Source organism: Felis catus, chromosome B4 (assembly GCF_018350175.1).
Source record: "Felis catus isolate Fca126 chromosome B4, F.catus_Fca126_mat1.0, whole genome shotgun sequence".
In the NCBI taxonomy this organism is placed as follows: Eukaryota; Metazoa; Chordata; class Mammalia; order Carnivora; family Felidae; genus Felis; species Felis catus.
This window is the reverse complement of record NC_058374.1, coordinates 78,754,563-78,774,574: the sequence shown is the minus strand read 5'-3', so window position 1 is coordinate 78,774,574 and position 20,012 is coordinate 78,754,563. Positions and strand designations below refer to the sequence as shown.

The window sequence follows — 20,012 nt, the reverse complement described above, 5'->3', positions numbered from 1 at the left end:
CCTCTTCCTAAAAAGCTTTCCCCAGCACCCTAGAGGGTAGATTTCTCCTAAGTTCTGGGTGGGAGATTTCCAGCAAGTTCCATTGATGTGGCATCTCAGTGACCTCCCTGGAATCCAGTGAGCAGTGGCTGTGCCCTCTCCAATGAGACCAGGAGCTCAATAATGGTTTTTCCTTGAGGCCCTAGAGGTAGTGACTGTCCCTTACATCTGTCATTCCATACTCTCTAGAGTTCTCTGGACTTCTTACTAGCCACTCTCTCATGACTCCAGTCCTAATATTATCTATATTAAGCTTCCCCTGTTCAAGTTGCTGTGCAGTATTATCCCCCGATTGGACCCTGACTAACACATGCCCCTTGGACAGCATGGCTTCCAATCTCTAAGACCAGACAGCAAGCCAACATGGGGACTCCTCAGGCTCCAGTCATTCGTTTCGTCTCTTCTCTTTCTTTTTTTTTTTTCAACGTTTATTTATTTTTGGGGGGACAGAGAGAGACAGAGCATGAACGGGGGAGGGGCAGAGAGGGAGGGAGACACAGAATCGGAAACAGGCTCCAGGCTCTGAGCCATCAGCCCAGAGCCTGACGCGGGGCTCAAACTCACAGACCGCGAGATCGTGACCTGGCTGAAGTCAGACGCTCAACCGACTGCGCCACCCAGGCGCCCCATTGTCTCTTCTCTTTCTATCCTACCCCATAGGTGATCTCACCCAGTCAGTGTTATGGCTTTAAATGTCATCCATAGGTCAATGACTCCTGAGTTTATATCTCCATTCCACACCTCCCATTAACTACAGGCTGGTATATAACAGATTGCTTATTGACATCTCCATTTGTGTCTCTAATGGGCATCTCAAACTAAACACATCCAAAAACAAGCTCTTCTCCTTCCTTCTTCCCCCTCCATACTGTTCCTTCCATATTAACAGCATCTCCTTTCAGTTGCTTAAGCCAAAAAAACACTTAACAATCATCTTTAAACCGTTTTTTCTATCTTGTATCCCCATATTAAATCCGTCAGCAAATCCTGTCCGCTTAATCTTCAAATCATATCCAGAATCCAACTGCTTCTCACCACCTCCATGACTACCACTGAGGTCCAAATTACCACCATTCTTGCCTGGACTGCTGCAGAAACCTCCTGTCTGGACCCTCTGTTTCTCTTCTCATCTCCCCTCAGTATGTTCTCAAAAAGCAGCCAAGGTGATCCTGTTAAAACGAAGCTGACTTTCAGTTGCATCCATGATGAAGTAAGCCTATTACAGCCTGTCTCTCCCACTGATAACAACTAAAATCTCTGGATAAAATCCAACACACTAGAGGACTCTGAAAAGTAAATAAAAGCAGGTAGATCATGGCAGGAAGACAAAAGTGAAGAAGCAACCATGTTTTTCTTTCCCCTCTGCCCACATGGCAGGCCCCCGTGGTAAGGCTGTGAGCCATCAGCACAATCAACTATAACTTTAATAGAAACCCCATCTTTCCAGCCAGAGGAAGCAGGAAATGGGGCCACTGTGGACAGGAAAACATGAAGGGGTAATCTTCAGGTTTTCCTCTTTTCTCTCTTAGGTTTGGCCTGAGAGCAGATTCCAGTCATGAAGCCATGCAGCAGCCATGATATGGCAGCAGAGACTCCAAGAGAAACCTGATATTTCTGGAAGGAGGAGCCAGGAAAACAGACCTCACAGAGGAAGGATGGAGAGAGGAAAGCTGGAGAAGGGGATTCCTCTGTGTGTAAACCCACAACTCGTGTAAGTCTTGGGCTCTCCCTTGAGCAACACATGCATGAAGAGACCCAAATAGCAAGCCAAAGCCTTGAGAACTGAAGTAAGATTGAAATCATTGCACATGTTTCAGACACACCCCTCAGTGGAACAGACACAGGACAGACACAAGTCAGCAAGCAAAGAAAGGCTTGGAAAATTGGACTAAGTTTGGAACTGCTTCCCGCAGATGGAGCACCTTCAGTCTGAACCTAAGCAGGCAGATGCCCTACTAAAACAAACAAAACAAAACATAAACTTCTTCAGAGGGTTTTAGCAGGACCAAGAGTCTATACATTTAAATGTATAGATTTAAATGTCCCAGATACAATCTAAAATTTTTTTGATTTAAAATGTCCCAGATACAATCTAAAATTGTTTTGATATCAAGGAAGCAGGAAAATGTGACCAAGTTTTAAGGGGTAAAGAAAATCAACAGATGCCACTCCCAAGGTGATACAGATGTTGGAATGATCACACAAAGATTTTAAATTGCTATTATAATGGTGTTTCATTAGATAAAACTAAACACATTTGAAGTGAATTAAAAGGTAGGAAATCTCAGCACAAAATAGAAACTATAAAAACAGAACCAAATGGAAATGTTAGAACAAAAAAAACACTACATATAAAATTTAAAAACTATTTTAATGGGCTCTACAACAAAAAGGAGAGGACAAAAGAAAGTCAATAACTTGAAGACAGATCAATAGAAATTATCCAATATGAAAAATAAAGAGAAACAAATATTGAAAAAATATTTTTAAGTTAGAGAAAAATGAAAAGGGGCTATTCAGCAAGAAGACATAACAATTCTAAATGCAGATGCACCTAATAACAGAGCTTCAAAACACATAAGCCACAAACTGATAGAACTGAAAATCAACATGGGCAAATCCACAATCATACTTGATTTAAACACTTTTTTCTCAGTAATCAACAGAACAAGTAGACAGAAAGTCAATGGGAATACAGAAGACTTGAGCCACACTATCAATGAACCTGACTTAACTGACATTTATAGAACATTCCACCCCAAAACTTAAAAAAAATACACATTCCTCTCAAGTGACAACAGGGAACATCTACCAAAATAGCCCATTTCTGGGCCACAAAACAAATCTTAACAAATTTTAAAAAAGCCAACCCCACACAAAGCATGTTCTCTAACCATAATGGTATTAAATTATATATCAGTATCAGAACCATCTCGAGGATACCTCCAAATAGTTGAAAATCAAGCAGCACACTTCTAAATAAAACAGAGACCAAAAAGAAAGTCACAAGGACAATGAGAAAATATTTCCATTGAATGACAATGGACACAGCATATCAAAATTTTAAGATCCGGCTAACCCAGTGCTTCGAGGGAAATTTACCACATTGCATACTTAAATTAGAATAGAAGTAGGGTCTCAAATCAATTATTTAAGCTTCTCTCTTAAGAAACTAGGAAAAGAATAGCAACATAAACATAGAGAAAGCAGAAGAAAGGAGATAAGAAAGATAAAAGCAGGGGCGCCTGGGTGGCGCAGTCGGTTAAGCGTCCGACTTCAGCCAGGTCACGATCTGATCTTACACTCCGTGAGTTTGAGCCCTGTGTCAGGCTCTGGGCTGATGGCTTGGAGCCTGTTTCCGATTCTGTGTCTCCCTCTCTCTCTGCCCCTCCCCCGTTCATGCTCTGTCTCTCTCTGTCCCAAAAATAAATAAACGTTGAAAAAAAAATTTTTTTTTAAAAAGAAAGATAAAAGCAGAAAACAGACATTGAAAAGCAGAATGACAACGTCATGCAACTGGACAGCTGGTTCTTTCTGAAGACTGGTAAGATGGGGAAACCTCCAGCCAAACTGAGCAAGGGGCAGGAGAAAGCAGACAAAAATTAGCAATATCGGGAGTGAAAAGAGGGACAGCTCTACAGACACTGCAGATATTGAAAGGATAATAAAGGAGTATTACAAACAGCTCTATGCCCATAAAGCTGGGAACTTGGAGGAAATGGATTAATTTCTTGAAAAACACAAGTTCCCAAATCTCATTCAAGATGAAATCAATAACCCAAATACAGGGCTGGCTTTATGGGCACGTGTGGTATTGTGATTTATAATAAAAAATAGATATTTGGATTTGCCCCTTCCTGGCATAGGGATCCTGAAACCCTTGGAATTTCCCAAGCGAGGAGAGTGATAAAGTTGTCTTTTGTTATGTTAGTAAGGTGACTTTTAGGCTGTACCTAAGGAGAGAGGCTAGTTGCCAGGAGACCAAACCAGTGATTACAGGGTTGAAACTTCTCAGAGTTGGGATGGGGGCTGGAGGTTCAATGGATCAATAGGGGCTGGAGGTTTAATGGATCAATCAGGACGAGGTACTGAAGCCTCCCTAAAAACCCAAAAGGACTGGGCTCAGAGAGCTTCCGGGTTGGTGAACCCATGGAGATGTGGGGAGAGTGGCAAAGCCCTGTGCCCTAGCATCTCTTCCATCTGGCTGTTCCTGGGTTGCATCCTTTTATAATAAAACAATAATCTAGTAAGGAAAATGCTTCTCTGACTTCTGTGAGCTGCTCTCGCAAATAGAAGGGATCCAAAGAGGAGGTCGTGGGAAGCTTGAATCTATAGTTTAGCAAGGTTGCAGAATGCAAGGCCCAGATACAAAAACCAACTGCCTTTCTATGTCCAGGCAAAGAGCAGTTGGAAATTAAACATTCTTTACGTATCGTTTGCAATAGCACCCCCAAAGTGAAATGTTTCGGTGTGCATAAGCCTTTACGAAGTATGGGAAGGATCCATCTGTGTGCTGAAAATCACAAAACAACAACGAAAGAAATCAAAGATGACAAGTAAATGGACAGAGGCGCTCTTCATGAACTGGAAGACTCAATATTGTTAAGAGGTCAATTGTCCCCCAAAATCCTCCTCCAAGGATCACATAGGGGTCAAACCCGTGGACTCTGGTGTGGGCAGAGCCACTATCAGGTGCTCCAGGTACCAGCTGTGTGACCAGTGGCCCTAAATAATAGGCAGGAATTTTTCATGCTTTAACTCACTTCATTCTCTCAATAACATTATGTGGTAGGTACTTGTATTATTCTCTCTTAAGATTCTTTCATGATTATTTGACAGATGACAGAAGCAAGTCCCAGAGAGGCTGAGTGAGTGGTGGACACAAAGGCGCTCGGACTCCAGAGCCCATGCCGGTCACCACATAGTTGTTGTGTCAATCTCAATAAGCCTCTTGCCTCGTCTGTAAAGTGGGAAAATATTCTTTCCTTCAAAGAGTCGTTGCGGAGGTGACACACAGTGACAAAACTGAGGGGCTCAGCACCCAGCCTGGCACACAGTGGGTGCACAGCAAATGGCTACTGTTTTCATGATGGCGGTGGCGGTGGTTCTGGTTTTATGACTAATGGAGAGTAGCTGTGTTCAGCAGTTCTGCCAATCCGGTACCAAGCATGGGCGGATGCTGAAGTGTCAGCAGACTCTTTTTAGCATCTTCTCGCCGGCCTCTCCCGTTCTGCATCCTGGGCTCAGACTCGCGGGGCCAGTGGTGGGGGTTTGCTGCCCTCTGCTGGCCGCCAACCTTCCAGGAGGCGCTGCACGGGATTTTCCAACTACATTGGCCGAATGCTCTTGTGGGCAGTTTAGAATCTTTTAAAACAATTTTATCCTCCAAAATCATGCTTGCGACACAAATATTACAACAACGCATAGCATTTTTAACAAAGAAACCCACCCTCTCTCTCACCAGCCCAGCATAGCCCTGTTTACACCATTCTGTGTCTCTGTAAGTCTTCGTTCCCTACAGGCGTTCAAGAAACCACCACCTCACACAGGAAAAAGCCTCGGTGGGCTCTGAACCCTGAGGGCTTCAAACTGGGTGTGCTCCTTGGGGCTGAAAGGCCAGTTCTTCCCACAAGGCTTCATTTTCTGCCAACATTAAATATCTAACATATCTAAGGTATCTATTCGCTTACACAGTCAGTCAACAAATATTTACTAAGCACTTGCTATATTCCCAGTGCTGTTCTAAGTGCTTGGGGACCACCAATGAACAAAACAGACAAAGTCTTTGCTCCTGTGCACTTTTGTTTTCTTGTCTGGGGGAGTAAGAAGAAAGACTGACAATAATCAAACAGAATAAATAAGTCAATTACTGAGTGTTAGAAGGTGTTAAGTGCCATGCAGAAGAAAAAGATCAGAACAAGATAGGCCTGACAAAGAACGTCCTGGGGATGGGAGGCCACAGTTGCCATTTTATAAAGAACCATCAGGGAGCCTCTTTGAAGGCAAGAGAAGACCCACAGGTAACAATGAAGCAAGCCTGAGACTGAAGGAAGAACATTCTGGGCGGAAGGAACAGCCAGTGCAAAGGCCCTGAGTTAATAGCGTTGCAGGCGTGTCCGGGGAGCAGCGGGAGGCCAGTGTGGTGGCCGAGAGCGAGATGACGTGAAAAGGGGGACAACAGGGTCAGGCGGTACAGGACCCTGTTGGGCATCCTGAGGACTATGTCTTACTCTGAGCAAAATGGGGAATCACCAAAGCATGTGAACAGAGGAATGACAGGCTCCAGCTTCCTATTTTAAGGGGATCACTCTCGGGGCGCCTGGGTGGCGCAGTCGGTTAAGCGTCCGACTTCAGCCAGGTCACGATCTCGCGGTCCGTGAGTTCGAGCCCCGCGTCAGGCTCTGGGCTGACGGCTCAGAGCCTGGAGCCTGTTTCCGATTCTGTGTCTCCCTCTCTCTCTGCCCCACCCCCGTTCATGCTCTGTCTCTCTCTGTCCCCAAAAAATAAATAAACGTTGAAAAAATTAAAATTAAAATTAAAATTAAAAAACAAAAAAAAAAAAAAAAAAGAAGGGACGCCTGGGTGGCTCAGTCGGTTTAAGCATCTGACTCTTGGTTTCGGCTCAGGTCACGATCTCATGGTTCGTGAATTCCAGCCCCGTGTCAGGCCCTGAGCTGGCAGCTCAGAATCTGCTTAGGAATCTCTCTCTCTCCCTCTCTCTCTCTGCTCGTCCCCCACTTGCACTGTCTCTGTCTCTCTCCAAATAAATAAATAAACTTAAAAAAAAAATGAGTAAGAGAAAATTTTTCCAAACCATTACTAAGGTCCGATTCTGAAATTAGAGGCCCTATATTCATTGATGAGCTGACCCAGAGTGGCCACAGGCAACAGCAAAGCCACCAGGGAAAGCCACCTGCAGGAAGGTACGTGGATAGGGTTTGGGAAGAAACTACGGGGATTCTTGAAGTTCCTGTAGGGAAGCCTGTGAGAGGGAAGGTGGGCAGGCCTGGGAGCGGCTGTACTGACTGCATGGGCCCTGCAGGGCCCTGTCCTGGATGCACTGGGGACAGCACAGTGGGTCATCCAGCTCCTCCCGGCTGCTCAGACCTCACTCCTCTCACCTAGGGTACTGAGTCATGCCCAAGTTTTATAAAAGCCAAAGAAAGTGTCACGGAGCTAGAAAACCCTTAAAGATCAGTGTCCCAGCACCAGGACATGGTGTCGATTCAAAAACTAAAAAGTGTGGAGACCAGCAGAGATGATGGGCGATGCCCAACTTGAATGGGCTGTGCGGGCAGTGGGCAAGTTGCCTGGGTCTCCAGGGTGGGGTAAAGCATCTCTCTCACTCAATTAGGTCTCGAAGACTTCCTGGAAGAAGTGACCTCTTAGGAGCATTTCACGTTGCAAGAGAGATGTGGGTTATTAAGTGCATATTCCCGACACTGGATGTGGCCTTCAAAAGATATGGGAGCAGGCGGGGACAGGACCAAAGAGGGGGACGAATGACAGCACCCGAGACAAGTGGGTGTGGAAGGAGATAATTGGAGTTACCTGGGAAGCCCTGGAAACGGCATTTTACAAGCTGTCTGCTGAGACAGGAGGAGAAATCACAGCCTCCCTCTGACTAGTTCACAAAGGCTTCCTGGAAGAGGTGGCCAGCCATTTAGGAACATTCCAGGGAAAGGTGTGACCAGAGAGGAGGCTTGGGAACCTATAGGGCTCAGTGGCAGTAAAAGAGAAGGAGGCCAGTGAAGGGAGGTCGACCCTCACCCCAGAGTTGGTCCCATAAGCAGAGGTGGTCATGGGTAATGAGTAGAACCAGGCATGGGTCTATGGCTTCTCTGTCCCTTTCTTGGTAGAACCAGACAGCAAAGACCCAGGTCCCATGGGTCTACGTAACCCCCCCCCCCCCAACCGGAGCAGCTGTGTCAGACTGGCCTGGTGGCTCCAGTCCAAACCACCATGCAGACAGACTTCTCCAGCAGCCCCGACCAGCCCTGGGCTCGGCTGCCAGCTACAGCAATGCAAACTTTGCCCAGTTCCCATGCACACATCCCTATGCCAGGCTGGAGCCTGGCCTCACTCCTGAAACACTCAAGCCCTTGTTCCCCACGTCTCCTGAGTCCCCCAGCATCCCCTTCCCCATCCTCAGTGCCCAGGCCCAATTCGAGGTGGAGGTTTGGGAGGGGTGTGTGTGTGTGTGTGTGTGTGTGTGTGTGTGTTGGAGGCATGGGGAGCAGCTGACTCAGGAGCCTCCCTCTGGGACAAAGCCTCCACTCCCTCCTGCCCCCCTGCCCCCATGGAGAGGCAGAAATGGATCTAGGTCCATCCTTTTCAACAAGCTGAAGGAGAGTAGAGGCTTACTAGAGTTGAGAAGAGTTTTGTGGGCTTTCCAAGCTGGCTGAGCAGAAAGTCCACCCACCTTCCCCCTCCCACACCTGCCCATCCTCCCTCCCCCTGGCCCCCCACCATGTTCAAAGGGCCCAAATCCTTTTTGGCCTACACACCAGATCCAGGTCTACACAACAGGCAGTCAGGAGCTTACTGTCCAAGGTGCCAGAATACATCCCTGGACCCAGGACAGCAGCACCCCCACCAAGGGGTGGGAAGCAGCCCCTGAACTCCTCTCTCCGCCCCCAGACTCCACCTCCAATGTTTATACTAGTGAAATCAGGTTAAAGGAAACATTAAAAGCAGCCTTGAAAGGGTAAAGAAGTCATAAATGTGCAGGGGAGGTGAAGACCATGGGTGGGGCAGGAAGTACACCCACTCTCTGCTGGGTGCAGGGGTGTGGTAGGGGCATTCCCGATGGGAAGCAAATCTGAAGATCCTTTGGGGCCAGCCGGTAAGGCTGCCTGCTCCTCCCCACCAGCTGCCCAAAGTCTCTCTGCCCTCCTGAAAGAACACATGGGGGGTGTGGAGATAAAGGGCAATCAGCCTGGTCCTGGGTAAAGACTTGCGGGGGGGGGGGGGCATCTGTGGAGATGAGAGCAGGCGCAGAACAGACCTTCAGGCACCTGAGGGAGGATGCAGGCAGTGGCAATGATTGGCTCTGGGAGGGGTTGTCACCCCTCCGAGGAAATTCCTCTGCCCTTCTTCCTTTCTTCTAGAAGCTCCTAACACCTCGGGTGCCCAGCTGGCCTCCCTGGGGGCAAAGACCACATCCCCCAGCTTTGTGCTCAATGAACCTTAAAAGAATAGCAATCCTGATCCTAATAAGTGGCTCCAGGATAAACAGGAAAGCAGGGACGTTAGGAGGAGCTAGGCTCCCACAGCCCCCGGGAGCCAGAAATCACGATGTCCTCTGAACAGAAAAAAAGCCTCTTTCCTGCCCCCATCTCTAAAGGTTTCTCTAGGGATGACAGTGACAAGATGCGCCCCTCCTCTGGCTGGTAGTCTTGGCAGGAAGAGAGACTCAGAGAACCCGTTTCTTCTTAAAGAGCCAAGAGAAGGTGCCCAAAGCAAGTTCGCAGAAGCCAGGTTATCCCAGGACTGGCTTCTTCCCTCCTTGCCGTCCCTTGGGAGAAAGTGGCTAAGAGGAAAGGTTCCCCATTATCCGCAAGTGGCCATTATTGTGGCCACTGAGAGTTGAGTGGTTTGCAAATTGCTGGGTGAGAAGCGAAGGCTCTGAAACAGAGCCTCTGGGCTGGAATCCAGAAGGTTCTAAGAGACCATGTGCTCTAGCCCTCTGTCCTGCAGGGAGCATGGTCAAAACGGTCCCACGGATCTGAACCACCTTCCAGGCAATCACGCCTGGGTGGGTTCGACTTGCCAGATCCGTCACAGTGATTTACTTGAGAACGTGTCCTGCGTGGAGCCCGGAAGGACAGAGGTAATGCGTTCGCGGGATCTCGCCCCAACTGGGGCCCTAGACCTCCCCCACTTGAGACAGCGGCCACGGCCTCGACCCCAACGCCAGCCACCTCAGACAGTTATGGAGTTCAAATCCGTCTCCAAGTGTGGGTTGGGGCCATCTGAGACTGAGAGAAAATTAATTACTTAATGTACGTAAAAGAGCTTTGAAGATGAAAAGTGCAAACACAGTGTCCCTAATAACATCTTCAATACTTTTACGGAGGCCCCGAGTCGCCGCTGAGCTCACCTTTAAGATGAGTCTTTGGGGAGTTGCTGGCAAACTCCCCAAGCCAATAAACAACATAAAATGGCTTTTCACTCCTTTTATGCAGCCAACCCCAGCTCTCCCCACCAATAAAAGGACCAGGGAGGATCAGAGAGGCCAGAGGATCCTAAGCAGCGCACCGAAGACTTCGCTCATTCCCGCGGCACTCAGCCTCTGCTCAGACCCGCACGATGTCCTGCCGCTCCTACCGGATCAGCCCAGGATGTGGGGTCACCAGGACCTTCAGCTCCTGCTCGGCTGTGGCCCCCAAAACTGGCAACCGCTGCTGCATCAGCGCGGCACCCTACCGAGGGGTGTCCTGCTACCGGGGGCTGACGGGCTTCGGCAGCCGCAGCCTCTCCAACCTGGGCTCCTGCGGGCCCCGCATGGCCGTGGGCGGCTTCCGCGCCGGCTCCTGCGGCCGCAGCTTCGGCTACCGCTCCGGCGGCGTGTGCGGGCCCAGCCCGCCCTGCATCACCAGCGTGTCGGTCAACGAGAGCCTCCTCACGCCCCTCAACCTGGAGATCGACCCCAATGCGCAGTGCGTGAAGCACGAGGAGAAGGAGCAGATCAAGTGTCTCAACAACCGGTTCGCTGCCTTCATCGACAAGGTCAGTGAGGCCTGGGATGATGATCCAGAGAAGGCCCTGGCCTGCCCTCCCCTCGGGAAGGTCCCCGTGTGTTGGGGAGACAGCATGGAGCCAGGTTCGAGACAGAGGGAGAGAATTGCAGGCCAACATAGGCAAAGGATCGGTTTCTGTCTCTTAATTCCAACAAAGTGCAACCGAGGGCCCGGTGTGGTCCAGAAACGGAGTCTATGATCTAAAGTCTGTGTGCGCTTCTGGAGACAAGACAACACAGGAATATCAGAGGTCCCCCCCCAAAACTGGATTGGGCACTGGCTGCTGCGAGAGTGGGAGAAAAGGGGGAGAGTTAAAGAGCAAAAGGCATATGGCTTCCCGCCAGGCAGCTCGGGGGAAGTGGGGGCGGGGGCACGGCTCACAGCCACGCCACCTCCCTATCTTTGCTCTGCCCCTCGGCAGCGTGAGACCTCGGGCTTGTGACTTGTCTGGATAACAGAACCAGCCTCACGTGCTTGTTGTGAGCATTGACGGGTTCGTGCTTGAAAAACGCTGGCACGTAGTAGGTGCTCAATGAACATCCGCTGTCAGCATTATTCTCCCAGGACGACAGTGGACAAGGGGGTGTGACACTTAACCAGCCAAGGTTGGCACAGCCGCCTTCATGGATGGAGGGCTGGGAATGTGGAAGAGGGGCACCCAGGCTGGTGGGAGGAACCCCACAGATGCCATGAGGCTGCCTCCCAAGAAAGCCACCCATGCGCCTCCCTTTGTGCTGGCCCCTCTGTCCACGTGGCCTCACTCTGGCAGAATAGATGGGACCCAGCTCTGGGGTTGGAGTCAGGGGATCTTAGTGAGTTTAGTTCATCCTCAGAATGACCCAGTGGGGTAGGTGTTATTATCTCCATTTTGCTTAATGTTTGTTTATTTTGAGAGAGAGAGCATGCTCAGGCGGGGGAGGGACATAGAGAGAGGGAAAGAGAGAGAATCCCAAGCAGGCTCCACACTGTCAGCACACAGCCCAACGTGGGGCTCGAGCCCACAAACCATGAGATCGTGACCTGAGTTGAAACCAAGAGTCGGACGCTTAAGCAACTGAGCCACGCAGACGCCCCTTCATTTTTTTTTTTTTTTAAATATCAAATTGAAGCTGAGACAGTTTAGAGGAGCTGCTTAGGCATACTATGGTGGGGCAGGCAAAGGAGACTCCAGAGACAGCAGACCCCGACTCTCACTTACCTTTGTGGGGCAATGAGCTAGGCATCCCAGTGTCCCCCATCTGTACTAGAAGGGTTATAATATCTGCCCCCCCCCAAAGGGTTGTGAGAATGGAATGTAATTGATAGACGGGTAGGTAGAGACCGATAGAGATACATACACAGTTGACTCTTGAACAGCACGGGTCGCAACTGAACAGATCCACTTATAAGAGGATTTTTTCTGGTAAATACAGTGCAGTGCTGTAAATGTATTTTCTCTTCCTTGTGATTTTCTTAGGAACGTGTTTTCTCTAGCTTACTTTGTCGGATGAATACAATATTTAATACAGAAACAAAACACAGGTTACTCGACTATTTCCGTTAGCAGTAAGGCTTCCCGTCAAACAGGAGGCTAACAGTAGTTAAGTTTTAGGGGAGTCAAAAGTTATATGCAAATTTTCAACTGTGTGGGGGCGGGGAGGGGAGGTGTCAGTGCCCCTAACCCCTGCATTGTTCCAGGTCAACTGTAGATATAGACAGGTGTGTGTGTGTGTGTGTGTGTGTGTGTGTGTGTGTGTGTATCTTAGCATGGGCCCTAGCACCACACACTAAACTTTCAATAAGTGTTGCATAATTTAATAAATGAGGAACTGCTCATTATAGTCATGGTTAAATTAGTTGAGCATTTACCATGTGTCAAAAATGTTCTAAGCACTTTGCATGTATTAACTTGTTCAGTCTTTACAACTCTAAGGGAGGCACTATTATCGTCTCTGGTTTAGAAATGAGAAAACAAAGCCCCAAAAGGTTAGACGACCTGCCCACTTAAAGTGGCAGACCTGGACTTGAACCAGACCTCTGGCCTCAAGCCCCAGGGCGCTTTCCCCCACACCCACAGTGCCTCCTGGAGGCCGGGAGCAGGTCCCCTTGAGTCACAGAGACTCAACCCCATGCTTGGCCCTTGGCTGGCCCTGGCTGTTCAGTGAGGACCAAGGGCAGAAAGATCGCCAGGGCACCAGGCACTTCCTGGGTTCCCCCTGAGTCCCATCCTCACACCCTGGGCGGCAGGTGCGCTTCCTGGAGCAGCAGAACAAGCTTCTGGAGACCAAGTGGCAGTTCTACCAGAACCAGCGCTGCTGTGAGAGCAACATGGAGCCCCTGTTCAATGGCTACATCGAGACGCTGAGGCGGGAGGCCGAGTGCGTGGAGGCCGACAGCGGGAGGCTGGCCTCGGAGCTCAACCACGTGCAGGAGGTGCTGGAGGGCTACAAGAAGAAGTGAGTGCGGCCGGGCTGGGGGAACACAGGGAGAGTAGGAAGCCTCCATCCTCAACCTTGTTGAAGCAGCTTAAGAATCCTGCCTGTCTGGCAGCAGGGGCTGCCTGGAACCTGAGGAAGGGACTGTCTGGGGCGGGGCCTGGGTTTCTTCCGATTCTTTGGCCCCACTCTACACCTTGGAGGCCCTGTGGAGCTTAGAGCTGCTTTCACGGGGAGTGAGGAGAGGAAACCCAATGGAGTTCTACAGTTTTCTGTGCTCCTACCCGGCCCAGCTGGCGTTACGATGTTCGCTCTGTGTTCTCACTGCCCAGGGCACTGGCTCTCTTTGGCTCTAGGAGAGGGAACAGAGTATGCATTCCCTGATCTCATCCCAGACACAGCAGGACTGGGATGGATTGAGCCAGGCTGGGACAAAGGTTAGCCCAAGTGAAATAATGCACAAATTAGACCATGGAGAGGACAAGATAACGTTCACAGGGACAATCCCTTTTGAGCCCTGGAAGAGCTTGCCTGGAAGCTGGGACAGTATCCAAGCCCCAACCCCTCAGCTGTGACCCCTCTCTACCCTCCCAAACCCAGGTATGAAGAGGAGGTGGCTCTGAGAGCCACGGCAGAGAACGAGTTCGTGGTTCTGAAGAAGGTGAGGGGGCTGATCATGGGGCAGGGAGGGAGGGGGACCCATCTGGCCAGCCTCCATCGGGGCACGGTCACCACACTGACCGCAGAGGCCTCCCACACACACACACCCTCCCTTTCCCTCCACCACCAGGACGTGGACTGCGCCTACCTGCGGAAATCAGACCTGGAGGCCAATGTGGAGGCGTTGGTGGAGGAGTCTAGCTTCCTGAAGCGCCTCTACGATGAGGTAAGGGGGCCCCTACCGACCAGCCAGGGCAGGTAGAGGGGAGGTGGGGGACCTGAGAAAGAGGGGAGACAGTGCACCGTGTGCACGTGTTTTCCCGATGTGGGTGATGTAAGCACGAGAAAACATGCACAGACATCCGAGAGAGCCATGTTGCACGGCTGTGACAGACACGGGTATGTATGTACCCAGGGAGAGCCTGGCACGCGTGTTTCAGGGCCAAGGAGAGTGTGTGCGTGCTTGGGCTTCCCCACGTCTGTGGAGTTGTTGTTGCAGTGTGTGCCCGTGTGCTGGTCTGGGGGCGTGTCAGTCTGTACATGGATATGAAAGTACATATGTGAGGGTGGCGGTGGTCAGGGTGGGTCTCCAGTTAGAGAGGGGGTCTTAATGAATGGACAGATCACTGGTCTCGGCATTCAAACCCCAGCTACCCAGCTGGGTGACTTTGAGTCAGGTCTTTTCCACCTGCTGGGCTTCAGTTTTCCCATTTGTTAAGTGCACGGAGCTGTCCCCAGCTCCTCTCTGGGGCCCCTCCCAGCTTTCTTGTTTTATGACGTACCTGTGTGTGAATGAAGGGGGGAAAGGGAAGCACGTGGAGCAGGAGTCATGTAACATGCATGACCAGTGCCCCCTCCAGAGAGTGGACACTGCCCCTAGGGGTGGAGCCCATGGCCCAGACCAAGCACCAGACCCAAACGCATTGACTGTTGGCCCCCAGGAGCTCCAGGTTCTCCATGCCCACATCTCAGACACCTCGGTCATCGTCAAGATGGACAACAGCCGGGACCTGAACATGGACTGCGTTGTGGCCGAGATCAAGGCTCAGTACGACGACATCGCCAGCCGCAGCCGGGCTGAGGCCGAGTCCTGGTACCGCAGCAAGGTGAGGGGCAGAGGACACCTGCCTTCTGGACGTGACAGTGGGCAGGCTGCCAGATATATATTAAAGAAGGCCTCTGTTGTCTGGGGATTTCGATTTGTAGGGATGGTAAGAGGACAGACATCTCTCAGTTTGGATGGCAGAGCAGGGCTGCCACGTATAGTTGCACAGGCTGAGCACTGTGCAACCTACCAACCATCTGTGGTGTCTGAACGGGTGGGAACCTCCATCCTGAGCCTCAGGAGCACCTCTGCTTCCCCCAGTGCGAGGAGATGAAGGCCACGGTGATCCGGCACGGGGAGACCCTGCGCCGCACCAAGGAGGAGATGAACGAGCTGAACCGCATGATCCAGAGGCTGACCGCTGAGATCGAGAATGCCAAGTGTCAGGTATGGTATGAGAGGGTTGGGGGGGGGGGGGTGAGGGGGTGTAGATCACAGTCTGCACAGGCAAACTGCAGCCCCGGGCACCTTGCCCCCAGGAGGGCAAAAGCCTGGCCCAAATGAGGCCTCACAGCGTGCCTGTGAAGAAGCAGGGACCCAACCAAATCACACGGCACTTGAAGCGGGAGAAGCCATATCACTGATGTCACCCCCCAATCCCCTTGGCCACTCAGCAACCACCACCAGAGAGAGAAGGTGAAAGCTCCCGTCTCCTTCCTCATGTCCAAGGTCTCATTAAATACCTGGTCGTACGTAGTTAGCCTAACTTCTCTCTGGACCCTGCTCCCCTTGCCCCCGCTCCCTCAGTCCAGGTGAGCTGAGCTGCGCCTTCTCTGTCTCATCCTTGCCCTCACATCTCCTTCCTCATAGCGGGCCAAGCTGGAGGCTGCCGTGGCCGAGGCAGAGCAGCAGGGCGAGGCGGCCCTGAGCGACGCCCGCTGCAAGCTGGCCGAGCTGGAGGCCGCCCTGCAGAAGGCCAAGCAGGACATGGCCTGCCTGCTCAAGGAGTACCAGGAGGTGATGAACTCCAAGCTGGGCCTGGACATCGAGATCGCCACCTACAGGCGGCTGCTGGAGGGCGAGGAGCACAGGTAGGGCTAAGGAGGATCTGGCCCATAGGAGGCCCGGGTCCCCTGGGAGGGGGCTTCCCTCAGCCCAAGTGTGAGCTACATCTCTACCCACTGCTAGGACAGCTCAAGCTTTGAGAATAGTCATAATTTATCAGACACGTACTATGCGTCGGCCTGTGCTAAGTGCCCCTTGTAATCTTCACAATCCAATGAGGTAGGTGTCACTTTTCACATCCAAAGACGAGGAAATAAGGCTCAGCGTGCAGTGACTTCCTCGTGGCCACAGGTAACAAGTGCAAGAGGCAGGACGTGTGGCCAAGTCACGTGCCTCTCAAACCCAGTTTTTCCAGAAGCTTCCTACACGGGGCTCGGGCACCATAAGGACAATGCACTCCGTGTGTACTAGCTCTTCACTGGCACAAAGCCCTTCCACACACACTGCTGCATCTGATTGGACTCTCCTTCCTGTGAGCCTGACCAGCACTCAGGGTGCAGGGTCGCTCAGACTGGCGGCAGCCGGCAGAGTTCATCATGGTGCCCACCTCTGCTGGAAATCAGAAGGCCTTGTCTCTGTGCTCAGAGAACGGTTAGAGAGAGAAGGTGATTGCGAAACGTAGACTGTGGGGAGCCCTCCCTGCCTCTCGGGGGAGGGCAGGATCCGGACCCAGGAGGGCCTTCTCTGTCCCTGCCTCAAGGACTCCAGCTCCGTGTCCAGAACTCACCGAGTTTTCTTTCCCCACAGGCTGTGTGAAGGTGTGGGCTCCGTGAATGTCTGTAAGTATCTGCTTGAACATCCTCCAGAAAAATGGCTTTGTGAACGGGCAAAACTGAACTTGGAATGCTTTCCCGACAGGGACGGGGGTGTCTCTTCCGCGGGCTCCTCACCAGGGAGCTCCTCCGGAGTTAGGGATGGACGCATTGAGCGCCCTCAACTGGTGGCGATGTGAACTGCAGGCCATGGAAATAGGGCCAGGCAGCTTTGCCCCTCTGGATGGGGGTCCTTGCTTCCTCCCTGCCCCAGCCCCCTAGAAGGACTGAGATGCTGAGAGGAGCCGGACCTCAGTCATTAACCAGTAAACTTCTTTCTGGAGGAGGAAGCTCCTGCTATGCGGAAGTCCCTTCGTTGGTGAGGTCAGGGCAGGCCACTCACCCTCTGTGTCCCCTCTGTCCCCACAGGCGTCAGCAGCTCCCGTGGCGGAGTCTCCTGCGGGGGCCTCACATGCAGCACCACCCCTGGACGCCATATTGCCTCTGGCCCCGTGGCCACCGGAGGCAGCATCACGGTGATGGCGCCCGACTCCTGTGCCCCCTGCCAGCCCCGCTCCGCCAGCTTCAGCTGCGGGAGCAGCCGGTCTGTCCGCTTTGCGTAGAGTCCCCGGCCGCCTGCGTTCTCTTCCCCGGAGCGCGGGATGGTGTGTGAATGGAAATCGTGTGCTTGCTTCCGGAATCTTCCACATGTTCCTACAGAGGGAAAGACCCTCGGCCGCGCTCTGCCACCTGCTGGTTTTAGGGAGTTGTTTCCTGGTTCTCCTCCGGCCTTCAGTTAGAGAGTCATTCCCAGCCCTTCCCATACCTCCAATCTGATTCCAAAATACCCCGGGGCCAAACCACCCGTATTATTCTCCAACCTCTATGGGACACTACCAATCACCCAGGGTGGCTGGACTTCATGGGAGCTTGACCTTCCCCTGAGACAAGGAGTGAGCCTAACATCCAGCCAAGTGTCCCACAACCTGAGAATCTGAGACCAAGTTCTCCCTCCCAGCAGCTACCCCCTCCTGGCAGGGAGGTCTGCGGGAAGCACTTGCCCCAAGGGTTATGTCCCTTTGAGTTTTGCTTGTCTCTCTAACTGACTGCCTTCTTCGGGTTAACCTGTCCCAGCCAAACTCCTCAGGGGACCTCCCGGTTGAGGGGCCCATTACAGAGGGGAAATCTTTTTGACTTGGGACAGGTCTTGCTATTCATTGCACCTGTATACATTTCAAAGAAAACTCCAAGGTTGTTCCAGATCTCCCCCTGCTGGTGCAGGAGGGGGTCTGTACAATGCAGAGCCGGTGGGATGGAGAAGGTTGAGGCCACTTCCTGAGTCTCCCTCTTGTTACGACTGTCTGTGGGTGCCTTGCCTTCTGGGTTGTCTCAGCCTGTGTTTCAATAAATGCTGCTTCCATGCAAGGATATGTAGTCTTGCGAATGACAGTGACTCCGCCCCACCCCCACCCGTGAGACAGCCCGGTCTCCAGGGGGCCAATCCTTTCCAGCCCCAGAGCAACGTTTCCCTAGCCCTCCAGTGATTTTGCCTCTTCTCCTCCGCTTCCACAGCCTGATTCCAGCTCATTCTTCCTCAGTCCAGTCAGGCCTGGACCACAGCTCCAGCTCTCCCCTTGGCCTTTTGCTCTCTGCTCCCACCCACCAGGCCCCCAGCAGCCAGAATCCCACCCCAAATTCATTGTTCTCACCCCCCGCCACCTGGTTCAGACCACTTCCCAGCATGCATTTGTGATCCTTATGCTAAGCGCAGGCTCCCTCTTTCTCCTCTTTCCACACCTGCTACTCAGTCCTGGGCAACCTGGCCCTTCCCAGTGCTAATCTTCCCAGATGCCAGCTCCATCCCACAGAGACAAGCCCACCCTCTAAGCCGCCCCTGACCATCCTGCCTGGACACAGAGGCCATCCCACACCGCTCCTCCCTTTGCCCAGTGCTCTCTGCTCTCGCCCTTTCTACCCTCCATCCCCCACACACCACCCTCCTACCCCTGCCCCACACCGTCTCCCACTCCGAGGATGTCTGGTTCTGACTTTGTGGCTCAGGGCCAGGGAGGTCACTGCGTGTATCTGGAGACTGGATCAAAAGTTCCTTGAGGGCAGGAAGGATCTCCTCCTAGCTCTGACCCCCAACTAAGTCCCAGGATGGGGCTCCAGGATATGTCAGGCCAGGGATGGTTGGATGAACTCAGGCAGCTGGTAGAGCAGAAGCCATGTGGACTCACTTCCATGTCGCCATTAGGAAAACAGATTGGTTATCACCATACCCACCTGCCAGTCCCTCTACTCCTCCACCCCCCAGTCTTTCCCTGGGAGGAGAAGTTGAGGCTCTGTGTGCTCTGACGAATGCTCACTTCAGACCCAAAGGGTTGCAGATTCACTGAGCAGGCGGCCGGCCCCTTCTGAGTGCTCAGGCTGCTGCCGTCTGAAGTTTGCCCGCTGACACTGGGCAGGCCTCCTCCAAGTTTCCCACTGGCCTCCCTCCTTTCACTCACCTCCCTGGGCTTCAAGGGCATGCTCATAACCACAATAGGGCAACGTTCAATGTAGGGCACATCATTCATCCACAGGAAAGGTTAAAACTCAGGGGCCGAAAATCAAAACCTGAGTGTGAACTCCGCCGTGTCTCAGTGAGACATCGGGCAGGAAGTGGCCCCCATGCTTTTTGCATCAGCCCCGGGGGTCTGTGCGATGAGCCCTCTCTGATCCTGTTAGCTCCTGTGGTTCTGGGTTACCCGAGTGAGTCTGTGCTTGGGGAAAACACGTTGATGTTACCATAGGTCTGGGCCAAGCATAACCAAGGTGCCAAATCTGACTAGCCCCAAAATAGGACATTATGCACTGAAAAAGTCAAACAGCCACAAACTAGGAGATATTAACAAGCTTTTTAATAAGTTTCTGTGCTTTGTGTGCAAAGACCAGTCAACTGACTCAGCCAGCCAGAGCTGCGGGTGCTTATAAGAATGAAACCTCCCCTCCCCACCCCAGCCTTCCCTTGCAGCCAACAGCAAAAATGCCGAGCAAACTCCTCTAGTTCAAAGGATTCTGTGGCTCCCATAGCCCTATCCTGATAAAAGAACAAAGCAAAGGATATAATCAAAGGATTAAAGTTTTATTAGAAAAAAAATTAAGAAACTCTTTTAAATGTTTATTTTATTTTTGAGAGAGAGAGAGGGAAGGTGGGAGGGGCACAGAGAGAAGGAGACAGGATCAGAAGCAGGCTCCGCACTGTCAGTGAAGAGCCCGATGCGGGACTTGAACCCATGAACCCTGAGATCAT

The 20,012-nt window shown here is 51.8% G+C and overlaps 1 protein-coding gene across 1 annotated transcript; it reads left to right on the top strand.

The window, feature by feature from the left end:
- Positions 1-10,270: 10,270 nt before the first annotated feature.
- Positions 10,271-18,145, top strand: KRT85 (keratin 85). Its single transcript, XM_003988734.5, has 9 exons — positions 10,271-10,770; positions 13,008-13,216; positions 13,796-13,856; positions 13,986-14,081; positions 14,797-14,961; positions 15,222-15,347; positions 15,771-15,991; positions 16,713-16,744; positions 17,147-18,145. Exons 1-9 carry the CDS (start codon positions 10,351-10,353, stop codon positions 17,338-17,340), a joined length of 1,524 nt encoding a protein of 507 aa, XP_003988783.2. The 5' UTR covers positions 10,271-10,350; the 3' UTR covers positions 17,341-18,145.
- Positions 18,146-20,012: the final 1,867 nt, after the last annotated feature.